Source organism: Limulus polyphemus, unplaced genomic scaffold, assembly GCF_000517525.1.
Source record: "Limulus polyphemus unplaced genomic scaffold, Limulus_polyphemus-2.1.2 Scaffold505, whole genome shotgun sequence".
Classification (NCBI taxonomy): domain Eukaryota; kingdom Metazoa; phylum Arthropoda; class Merostomata; order Xiphosura; family Limulidae; genus Limulus; species Limulus polyphemus.
The window spans coordinates 45,803-58,718 of NW_013666115.1; the positions used below are offsets into that span (position 1 = coordinate 45,803).

A 12,916-nucleotide genomic window follows, 5' to 3' on the forward strand; every position below is an offset into this window, starting at 1 on the left:
CTAGCTCCCTACTAAGTGAATTGTACCTATATCAACTCGTAATCATCTCGCTCATCGTGAACCCTCGATAAGATATCAAGGAAATTCCAAACTAGAAAGAAGACTTTATATTACTTGCAATTTTGTGAAACTTTTTGTTTATAGATCATTGTTTGTAATAACTACTTGTAATAACTGTTATTGTAAATTGTACTGTTGTGTGTATATTAAAACGTATTTGTGGTAAAAACGAAAACGGTGTGTATCAATCTTGTTGGCAGATATCATAAACTGACTATACCTCGGCATGTATATAAATACTAAAAGTACAATTTAAAGTACAATTTAACTACTAAACTTACATTTATCAGTTAACTCGGCTTCGGACTATTCGAAATTCTAATACGTAACACAAACAAACACAAACTTAGCTTACCATAACGATCCAAACTGTATATGGATGAGTATTAAATATTTGTTTGTTTGTTTGCAATTAAGCACAAAGCTACACAATGGGCTATCTGTGCTCTGCCTACTACGGGTATCGAAACGCGGAATCTAGCGTTTGAAGTCCGCAGTGGTACCGCTCTACCACTTGGGGGGGGGGGGTCAAGAGTGTTAAATATAAAGTTACTCGTGTTTACTGTGTGTTTTTGAATGCTGAATGTTATATTTTAACCTAAAATGATAAGATCAAATGGTATTTCTCTAAACATAAGTGTATAGTTAAGTCTTAGTTTTCTATTCACAATAATCCCATCAATTGTTTATTAATGAGATACTTCTTTTGTGTATGTAACCGAAGGTATTTTTTACATATTCGACTGATAATTTGTCAACGGTTAATACATATCAGCATTTTTTTAACGTTTCCATGTTGCAAAATATCTTAAACTTGCACTAAAAAAAACAGTTATAAAAGACTTACGAAAAACTTAACTTTAATGTGCACCTTTCTAGATATTGTTAATTATGAACTTATTATAAAATTCGTAATGTATAAAGCAGTTACATTAAACTTTAACAGGTAGCTTTAATGTGCATCATTTAATTCACTGTTTATTTTACACCTATTATAAAGTTTGTAATATATAAAGAATTAGTTATATTAAACTTACACAGATAACTTCAATGTGTACCATTCTAATCGTTGTTAACTGTAAACTTATGAAGTTTTTCAAATGAAGGTTTCAAAGATCTTCAGATCTTATTCCATTAGACAAAAAAAACCTAAAATGAAGCAAGTGTATAATTATTATTCAAACTAATACATAAACCATAATGAAGCCAAACTAGTGACGTTGGTAAATTGTCAAATATGGTACAATTTATCTATAAGAAAACATAAACTTAAAAGGTCAAATAGAGTTATATGTACGTAGAAACCATGGGTTTGAAAGTAACTTGGTTATATTTAGCTATTTATAAACTAATATTGCTTCTTAGATTCTACTGAAGACATATAAAATAACATGTACCTAACCAACTTATTTCTCTCGTTTTGCTCACAAAATGAAAAATGAAATGAAAGAGAAAACCTACAAATTACAAAACAATTTATTATCGAGTAGCCACGTATCATGTTGTATCCTGATCATATCAATCAGTGACAGTGTCTCCTATTTCAATAAATTACTATTATTGAACTGTTCCCAGTGCATACCAATCACATCTTAAATAAAAAATTCTAACATTTCTATGGCTTTTCTTGATGTGTTTCGTAGCCGCAGTAGCTTGTGCTTATAATGACTTACAGTACTATACTTTCAAAACACCGGTTCATAACGGTGTAAATGTTACACAGTATTCCGCATTTTGTGGCTTGAGGAGGAAGAATACTTTTTACCCCTTTTGGTTTGTAGCATAATTAGGCATAGTCTTTTTTTTAAATGTTAATAAGCCTTGGAATAAAAAAAAATCTGCTTGTAAGGTTCTAAATACAGAATTAACGTTTTTATTTGCATAATAAATAACAGCTTGTTCTTAGAGAATTTTCAATTTGAATGGCACGTCTGGCGTACGGAGATAAAAGACCAGGTCAGGTGCCCCTAGTGTTTAGGTATAGTCATCCTTAAAACTGAACTACTGACCACAGGAAATGCAGCCAGCTAACAATACCCGCCGCCATATGAGCGTTGTGCGGCCTTTTTGTAAAACAGAATAACGAGACTGACTATCACTACTGTAACGATTCCACAGCTGAAAGTGCTGAAGGTGTTCAGCAGCATCATCTATCGAAACCTGGATACAAAAGCTACGCCTGATTTATTTTTAAGAGAACGATATCTCATAACATTTTCATTTTTTTTTACCCTACGTTCACACATACACGCATAACCTAGACCCCTCATTTCAAATACATTAACATATTTGAATATTTAAGAGAAAACACACTGCAATATTAATCCTGTAAAAATGTTTTATTAAGATGAAACTTTAAAACAACTGTTAGCTAATGTAAGTTGCTTATATAATTAATAATAATATTTTTTTTATTGTTTCACAAAGTAATATTCATTATTCTTTGCGCTTGTAGGTTTTGATGTATTTTCCTCTAGAAAAACAGTATTCTTCAGCTTTAGTTTAGAGTATTACATTTGGGGGCTTATGGCAAATTCTTTACATCCAACAACCCTAACTCAACGTTTGTTAGCTTGGTTTCATAGTGTTTAAGTATACTGATACTGAGGAAAAATTTTCAATGTTTGTTTTTTATTACTACTTGAATATTTGTATAACTTACAATTTTCATTATAACAATCTTACGTGTAAATACATGTATATGTGTACTAAAAGGAAATAAATTTAGATTGATTGCCAAGACTTTCAAAAGCTAATACTTTTAGCTTCTACTTGAGATTTCTTCCATAGCTACTTAAGTAAATTTCTTCAAAATTTATAAAGAGTTAACACAACTTTAGGTTTAACAATCTACACGCGTGTATTTTGGAAGTTTTAAGTTCAGTGAAAGTTAAATGACCATATGCTATTAGGTTTGTCTTTGTACTAGCTACAAGAAAGGCAAGAAAAGTTCCCTTCGTTAAGTACTTTTGATATAGATTTTGTACTTAAGATTTCTTTTGACGTTTGTTATTCATGAAATTTTTGACTCGTAACTTATTTTACTTGTTTCATCGTTGAGCATTTATATAATTATTTTTACTTTAGTCCTGCCAGAAAATATATTATCCATTTTTCGGATATGGTTTTTAACAAGTTTCTCGGTTCTGACTATTCCTTGGAATAACATTTTATTTTAGTTGGCACGGAATTTTTTGGAATAACATCCATATTTTAATGAATTAATCAATCAATTCCTTTATATTCAAAACGTTGTTTTATGTTATTCTTTCTTTTACATTAACTTTTTTTTGTAATTTTAGAAACTTACTTAAAAAGTTGCTTTTCGTAAATCATCCCCCTTCTGTTTCTGACACATTGACTTATTCTGTATTAATTCAGCTGGAAGCTTTGTGTGCATATGTGTCCAGGTAACGCCTCCTACAGTTCTGGAGCTAGCATGACAAAACTTCGCAGGAGTACTCGGGATGGCCGGAGAGGGGGGGGGGGGTCCGTATATATAATGGCGTAGCCGCCTTACCTAACATAGAGTGGCAAGAACACTCCCTGAAAGTCATACTTGAATGTTGGGGATCTAAAGAAGGTTTCCAGGGTCGCTGAACCACAATTTGGCATTGGGTTTTGTGTTTCTGGCCTTTTCAGAATCCCGGGGTCACATGTTTGAAACCGTGTTCATACATCTAATCACGAGCTAGCGAGACACGTGCACAGGTACCACGGCTGGTTGACTTACGGTATTTTTTTTTCGGGTACGGACCCCCCCCCCACCCTGGGATAACTACAGGAGTAACTGGGGTAATGGAGAGTAAAATAACCATTACATCTTTTTGTTCTGCTTCTTCTTCAAGAAACAAAACCATAAATACACGTAACTGATCTTTGTAATTTTACCTAAGTTTTTACACACTATTCAAAACTAAATCTGGTTTCCTGATTGATTAGACTATTGCTATCGTTCATTGGAAGCTCCAACACAATACAATGTGAAGATTAAGCATGTGAAGATTAAGTTGGAATTTGTTTAATATGTAAAGAAGTTTTATCCTAATTATGATTACTTTTGATTTACGATTTTCTAATAATTATTTTCTATAAAGAAACATTTATACTGTATAGAATTATTGTAAGCACTTACTTCAATAATAGTGAACTATGTTATTTAGAATATGCAGGTTACAGATAGAATTCTCAAAAGTGCTAAATACCAATTTCAAATAATACGATTGTTTAACGGAATATTATTCTAAACTAAACTGATACACTTTATACTTGAATTATAATTAATTATTTCTAGACAAGTGGTCATGATTAAGTAGAAAAAATGTTAGTGTTTGGTGCTTGAGAAAGTTATTCTTATAAAGTAATAAACTTGTAGTTTGAGGTTTTGAACTTTCCATTTTTTGTCATAATATTAACATTAACTTTAGGTCAAGTTTTCTTCATGACATAAAAAACAACGTAATAGATTTCACTCTATTCCAATTTACTATTGATTTTATTTTCAGTTACCAAGACAGCTTACAATATCAGAGTCTATGATAAAACTGTTGTCGTGGGAAACACTGCAGTGCTGAATTGCTATGTTCCACCTTCGATGTCTGAATATGTCCAGGTGACCTCATGGATCACAGATGATAACATAAAGAACGCTACTGTGTCGACTTTTAGTTCAGGTAAAAAAAGAATTTTCATACAGATGATCCCAATCAATAACTTAAAGGTATTACCGAAAGCTAACCTTAAATAACAAAAACTGTCTTCATGTAGGTAAGCTTTCCGACTAAGTTCGAATTGGTTTGCGTCTAAAATTGAATAAGTTTCCTTTAAAGTAACTTTAACTTCGATAACATATCATGACCTCTGTAACCTTTATCTAGTTCTCGACATTACACTTTCTTTGATATTTTTGCAATGCTTGCTTTAACACAATCAAGCAAAAGGACTGATTTTATGAGTTAAGAATACCATTTAAAATTAAAATGTATTTATGATTTTTATCTCTCACAAAAGTGGAACAAAATTTGTGATGTTTAATCCCTTAAAATAATAATAATGCACTTAATGTGAGCCTTAAATTTAAAATGTTTCCATAAGAGAGAACAAGTCCCCTAAATCCTCTCATTAATGTACAACATATTAATAGACTCTATGATCTGGGTCTACTAATGCTTGCTTGGGGCCTTCCACTTGCTAAGGCAGGCATTGTCTAGTTAACTAAATTATTTGCCTTAGTCAGAAAAATGAATTTAAAACAATTATTTGTAAGTAGTAAAAGAAAAGAAAAACCCAGCAGATTTCTGTAGAGTTTTGCAAATACTATCAAGAATATTATGTTAACTATAACATTTAAAAATTAAGTTGGCTGAAATCTTAATAAAGTTTTGTTTGTTTTAGCATAAAGCAGCATAAAAGGCTAGTTGCACATTGCCCATTGCAGGGATCGAAACACAAAGTATGGCATTAAAAAGTCACAAAATTTACCACTGAGCTACAGAGAGGAAATATCTTAGTGAAAGTTGTCTGTTCGAAGCATAAATACTCTTACACAATTCTCTCCTGATGTCAAGCTTATTGTTGTTGTTTTTTGTAGCTTTGTTGCACTGTAACTAATTTATATGTTTGTATGTATAGGTTTCACAATGTCAGTGAATATCTAAGCAACTAAATAACTTAGTAGTGTGACTGTCTTGTTCAGGTTAATTTCACATTTTCATAACCGCATTTTCAACAGAATATATTTTTTCCAATGACATGATCATCTAAATATCTGGAGATAGAATGTCACAAATGCAATTTTGTGAATAATAAGTAGATTTAAAAATATTTGTACATGAAAAATATATATTGATGTAATAATGCAAAATGTATCGGTTTCATTTTTTTTTACAAGAAATAAAGTGACACGGAACTATTAGAAAATTCATATAACGAACCATAGTCATCCATATCTTCCTAGAGATCCTTACACAGATTGCATACTATAATTTGAAATTAAAAATGAATTAGTTTTCTAATAACTCTTATTGCCAAGAGTAGGGTAAATATTGATATGCAAATTGATAGTTAACATGTTCCTCCCTTGCGAAATTTAGCAGCGTTGAAATAATATGATTTGTCATTTTTGAAGCTTTACTTTCTAAATTTCTTTGGCAAAATTAAGTAATGGTTGTATAAATGACTCGATGTTTTATATTTATATAGATTGTAATGTAATCTCATCATTCCCGTACTTGTTGTTTTATACACGTACACTGATGTTGACGGCTTATATTAGAATAAGAGTAATTTGTTAATACTAACTGCATTTCGATAAATGTCAGAAACCTGAAAATGGAGGAACAGCTGGTAATTTCTATTAGAAGAAATATCTGGATTCAATTATATTTCTATACCCTGTGGTTTACTTGGTGGATGAAGAATTAATTAAGTGGTTGCTGTTAACTTAGAAAATCGAATCACAACAGAAATATATTATAATGGTAACTTAATAACTTGTTTAGTAGTTTTTGGTCAGATACCACACATATATTTGGTAGAATCTAAGAAAGTTATATATATATATGTGTGCTTTAACAAAAATATTAAAATGAGTTTTTAAATCAGATCACTAGTTTTTTATTAAATCATTCGGAACTTTAAAGGTCAAATAAGGAAATTGAAAATACTATACATTTTAGTTCCTAACTGCACACTTGTTACTTGTGTTTGTGTGATATTTACTATAAAGTTTTTGTTAATTCTGTTGTAGCAGGCAAATACATTATTTATCCCAACGGTGATCTGCACATCCACCATGTGACGCCCGAAGATGGCAAAAAATCGTACGGATGTAGATCAAAAAATATTCTGACGGAAGAAATAAAAATAAGTGATAATTTTGCCAAGATAATTATTATAGGTAAATTTTTTGAAGTCTAAATGATAGAACTTTCTAAGATTATTAAACTTTAGAATTAGACAAATGTGTATTATTCATTACTAGTGTTTGAGTTACATTAAGGCTAGTGAGTTTTATTCACTTCTATATATATGTATATAATAAGTTATATTAAAACAAGTGTGTTTTGTTCGTTTCCAATGTTTGAGTTATATTACGAAACGATTTAGGTAAGGCTGTCTCCAATGCATGTAAAATTGTAGTATTTATATTATTTATTTTGTACATTTTTATAATCAAAATTTAAAATTACTAATTCAACCACACGTATAGCAAAATTATTATATGAATTACAAAATCACCAAAGATTGCATCTGAGTATTGCTAGTTTCCGTACTAACATCCTTAAATCTAAAAAAGCATTTTCTCTATTTTAAAACAACTATATATATATATATTTATATATTGTATCTGTTTGAATCAGTAAACAATATTTTCAGTTAAAATTATTAATCAAACATGTGTCACATCTACTCAGTAGATAACCGGGATTATGAACTATTGCATCTTATGTTCAATATGTCTTACAAAAATATTTCAATCATACATGTTTCATTAAATTTTTTTTCATCATAAAATCGATAAACAATTTCCTTCAGTTGTTCTTGTTCAAACGGTTACAGATAGAATTTAAACTTTTTCTTACAGACTTCTATGAGATTTAGATTGCTCTGTATACAATGTAATAAAGTTCTTAGAAGAGAGAAAATTTTTGGAAACTCCCACCTACGATTGAACTCTACACACAAAGGAAAAGAAAAAAAAAGACACATTTTGCCAAGGAAATGCTATTGAGTTCTTGGGAGACGTCGATTTTGCGTGTTGTGTAGAATACAGATGAATCGAAAACTTGGCCGGCTGAGCTAAGTTTTCCACCACACAGGGATGATGAAAAATCCTTTAGAGACGCATTAGTTCAAAATACCGTTTTTAAAAGTTTAAAGCTAAGCAGATGACTTTAACATGCAAACATTATATGAAACGATTATTATTAAGTCTAGAAAAAACGTGCAAATGTCAATGGCAATACAAATAATCAAATATTCGCAATTTGCTACAATAACTTCATAGCCATTCCAATGTGAAATCTCAAAAATACATGAAGCTGGAGTTTGTGAAAAATATAAAATGAATGTACACGTGAAAAAAGTATTAAACTGTGATCGGATAGAAAGTAATAAAGGAAACGCTGGTAAGAATGAAAATCTAAATATGTTAAATAAAAGGATAGCAGAAATAAACTTTCTAAATTAATAGAATTTTTCTTAAGAAAAGATCGAGAGAGATAAATTAAGGGCAAATTTTAGTATCATATAACAACTATGTCGGTGTTTTTGTACAAATTTGTAATACAAAATGTTTGTTTTAGACGTACTGTGTGTGAAAACATGGATGTATTAGATTAATAATAGCTCGGAGTAGTGCTGTAAATATTCCAAGCCTCAAACCAAAGATCATAAAAAATAAAACAAATTCACATCACGTGCTTCCTGCGCTAGACATCTGGCACTTTACCTGGTTATATGAGTTATGTTCAAGAAGACACTGTTGCTGTAGCAACCGTTTACACTTACAAGAACACAATTTGAAGGCTGAAGTACTAACTGTCGTTTCAATGTGTTGGTACCAGATTTACGTTTTAACTTTAGGAACACCTTAAACATGTCTTTCAGTTTGTTAGGCTTAGGAGGACGTAATATATGATTAGTGTAAACAAACAAAAGTAAAAAATATAAACATATAAATTGAAAATTGATACTCAGCTCACTTCTTATTTTAAAATTTTATTATTGTTTCGTCTTGTAGATACTCATTACGAAGTTTTAGATTTAGATGCATGGCAAAATAAAACGGCGAAGCAGAAAAACAAAATACACTTTTGGTGATAAGTTTTATCAGTATATTTCGCTTCTGATTTATTTCGAAATAGGCATTTCGGAAGGCAGACTCTACTGGATTAGTTGTTTAGTAAATTGCACTCTAAATGCTTACAGCTGAGCAAAGTAAAAACAAGATGGAATCCTCAATAGCTGCGGCTGTAATTGGATCTGAAATCGGTCAAGAGATTGAGCTATGCGCTAAAAATTTGTACTTGAAAAAAAAATACAATTGGGTCAAACTCTTAGTTTGTTAATGCCGCATTTTCATCTTGGATTTTCGGAATATTCATTTACTAAGGAAAGTAGTTCTGTAAAAGTCATGAAGCACATCTACAAGCCCACATATCAATCCTAGAACATATTAGTATAAAATTCAATTTCCCTTACTTGCACAATATGCTGGTCCTGGAAAAATACTGGAGTAACTTTTCCTATTTCTACAAGTAAAAACGAGTTAAAAAAGTTAATATACATTTATATGGTATAAGAGTTAATATCCACCAGGATGAATTTAAAAAAAAATACTATTGATGAACCAGTTAAGTAACTTGTGTGCAAAATATCTTTGATAGTAGCCATGTTTTCGTGCACATTTTCTTACTGAACACGAACAATAAGAATATAGGTTGGAAGACCGTCGTAACGTTAGAATTAGAAAGTACTTTTGTCATGTTGTTAAATGATTTTCATGAACAATAAACATATAAGTTATGAAACAAAGATGTTGTAAATGTATATCTTAATGATTTCCATACATATATAAATATATATATAAATACATATATAAATGTTTCACTCGGAAAAATTCGATAGTCCATCACTTAGTTAAATGGATTTGATTTGGATGCTGACTAATACAATATCTTCGGATGTTAAAAAGGGGTGTGTTGAGGACGAACATTTTTTTTAACATCGCTCTTAAAGCAAACCACTTTAAAGCATGTTTCACACAATACGTTTCAAGAGATAGCACAGGATGAAAACTTGCCCATCCTACTCATTAGATATACCTGTAATACCCTTAATCATTATTGTAGTTCACGTCATACATATTTCAATATCATCTACTCCAGTGATGCATTTTATAGCAGTTATTACTTTTGTCTGTTCATTTTACATCATTATTACTTTTGTCTGTTCATTTTACATCATTATTACTTTTCAGTTGCGCTGACAAACTTCTATATACAATTTTCTGACACGCTAGAACTTGCTTGTGATCAATTTTTAATTTTTTTTCTGAAAAGGTTCATGTTCTTATTCATCTAACTAACTGTTCACTTATTACAGATCCGAAGGAAGACATTGCTCCCAGTGTTACATCACGTAAACAGCAGGTGTCTGTTCAAAGCGGAGAAATAGTTTTTCTTCCTTGTGCTGCTCAGAGTCATCCACTTCCAACATATAACTGGTTTAAAATGAAAGGGTCACAGCGAGTCAGAATTCGCTCTTGGCCAAGAATTCAACGACATCATGGAAGTTTAAGAATAGACCACGTCCAGCTGGACGACGAAGGACGGTATCTCTGTATGGTGAACAATACTTTAGGCGGAGACTACTCTCAAGTAGAGTTGAACGTGTTAGGTATGTTGAAGCTGAATTTTTTTTAACATAATTTATTCCATAATGCCATACATTGTTAGTTAACTTAATCGTACACTGTTCTCAACTAAATCTGAATGTGTTAGGTAGTTATTGTTACATTTGGTACAATACTTCATTCCGTAGCGCTCAACAGTATTAGTTAACTTATCCATATGAGGCACTACTCCCAGGTATTGTTGAACGTAGAAGGCAAGGTTGATGTTGCATTTGGTACTAGTATTTCTTTCTATGTATTATTTATTAACGTATAATAGTATTTCCCTCTGGAACGCCACGAATTATTTGTTATCGTAGCCATACGATGTGCTCTGAAACTTTTCAAATTTATACTAGAATGAAAAGAAACCAGTTTGTGAATAACATTATTATTATTTTTTTCTATTAGAACAATTTTGTGCTTTGCATAATACAAAGTAGTGTCAAGCAGTAACTATAGTCTCGTCTTTCCAGCATACTTGTCAAGACACAACTTGCCAAGTTAGTGAATATGGAACTTAGACCATTCCCTGTTGAATCAGTCAAACTATAATAAAGGATGTGGCTGATATATATATTTCATACCCGGACAAATCATGCAGAGTTATACACTTGCGAACAAATAACAGTGATGCATAGTTTATACAACGATATCAGCTTCAACAACTCACAGATTGCCTCCTGAGAATCACAGAATGGCAATAGATTAATTTCTTATATGACAAATATCAGATACAGGAAAAACAACGATCATACTCTATCAAGTCATGCACGTTTAGAAATACCTTGAAATCAGCCAACCCAAATATGACGATACGTGGATCACGTCATTCAAAACCAACTGTATAGTTAATTATAAATCACATCTTATCAACTGACTTACAGTAAGACATTGTTAATATCTAATAATCAATTCAAAGTGTAGCGTATTTCACAATTTAATAAACAAGTCACTGTACTACATAACTCACACAGTATACAACCAACCATAATAGTTTAAAATGAAGAAGTCATTTACGAGTCAGACTTCACTCTTGGTCAAGACTTCAACGAAATAAAGGAAGTTAAAGAACAGGTTACGTCCAGCTGGTTGACGAAGGACGTTTGCTCTGTGTGGTGAAAAATGTCTTAGGCGAAGACTACTTATAGGTAGAGTTCAAACCACTGCGATACACAGTGAACATCATGTAAAATAATGCAATGACATTACGTATCTCGCATTTCTGCCAAGTCCACCATATGATACAACGATCATGCCTGGCAAAACATGTATCCAGCTCCATAAAATATCTGACCAAATAATGCTAATGCAAGATTTACACATAACAAATCAACGAAGACATTGCATAGAGTATGGTTTTCTCAATCAAATATAAGAAAACGTAAACAGCACTTTATCAAACCACTTATTTTGATATATTTCTTAGCGTCAGTCAAACCGGTTATAATGAAATATAAACATCACAAAAAACATTCAACGCAACATAAAACAGATTTTGCCAAATAAAACACGAAAAATTATAAAATTTTATCTTGATAAAAAAAGGAAGTATGTTATTACCAATTGAGCATAATAGATCTTTTCTGTCAAGTGCACTAATTCTCAGAAAAGCATAGATCACATCGCCAAGTCAAACTGTGAAACATTCAGAACACTTTGTGACAATGATTTGTGAACTTGTTAAATGACAGATTGGGAAAGATTTAGATCAGATTTTCGCGTTAAAGAAAAATTCTGTAATATTAAATTTCTAGAAATTTTGAGATTTATTAATAATCATCCTTTAAAAATGATTCAAATAACTAATTGTATTGCTTATGAGAGGAAAACTATTGATAAAAAATATAACAAATATTAATAAAGTATGGTATCTTGTCAAAAAATATCGATGAAATTACAAATCTTAATTCATTGTGCTATTATAGTTACAAAATATTGTGTCTGTTTCGTGCTGTGCTGATATATGTAGAAATTTTGTGTTTCGTATCGTGAAGGATGTAGTTTAGCGTGTTATTGTAAATTATACTAAATCAGGATAAACAGTACGTTAGGATTGTGATGGATGATAGTTCTAAAAGTACGAGTGTGGTTCAGGGTTATCTATTTTAATATAATTCCCACTTTGAACACTGTTTTGAATTTTTAATATTTTCACAGAGTTGTTATCAGATTTGTCCAACGTTCATCACTCACATGCACGTGATATCCACAAGGAATACTTGCACGTGCATAGGAGTTCACTGTGATTAATGGGGATTAAATTGGACTTCATTTCCCGGAGAATTACAATAATTACCTTTTGCACCACGAGTAGTTTTGAATATAACTAGGCAAAGCTTTTATATTCATTACCTCTTTCATGCTAATTACATGAGAGCCGGGGTCAATCGCACGCAATCACTAAAACAAACATTTTATAATATTAGAACGTAATAAGTGCTCTTATTAAATAAACTC

The 12,916-nt window shown here is 31.2% G+C and overlaps 1 protein-coding gene across 2 annotated transcripts in view; it reads left to right on the forward strand.

The window, feature by feature from the left end:
* The window catches only part of LOC106458723 (Down syndrome cell adhesion molecule-like protein 1 homolog), a 108,265-nt gene that overhangs the window by 27,529 nt on the left and 67,820 nt on the right, over positions 1-12,916 (forward strand). For both annotated transcript variants that reach the window (XM_022384995.1, XM_022384996.1), the window contains exons 3-5: positions 4,566-4,733; positions 6,809-6,958; positions 10,168-10,461. In XM_022384995.1, the coding sequence (XP_022240703.1) occupies positions 4,566-4,733; positions 6,809-6,958; positions 10,168-10,461 (612 nt within the window). The remainder of the gene's footprint in view (positions 1-4,565; positions 4,734-6,808; positions 6,959-10,167; positions 10,462-12,916) is intronic.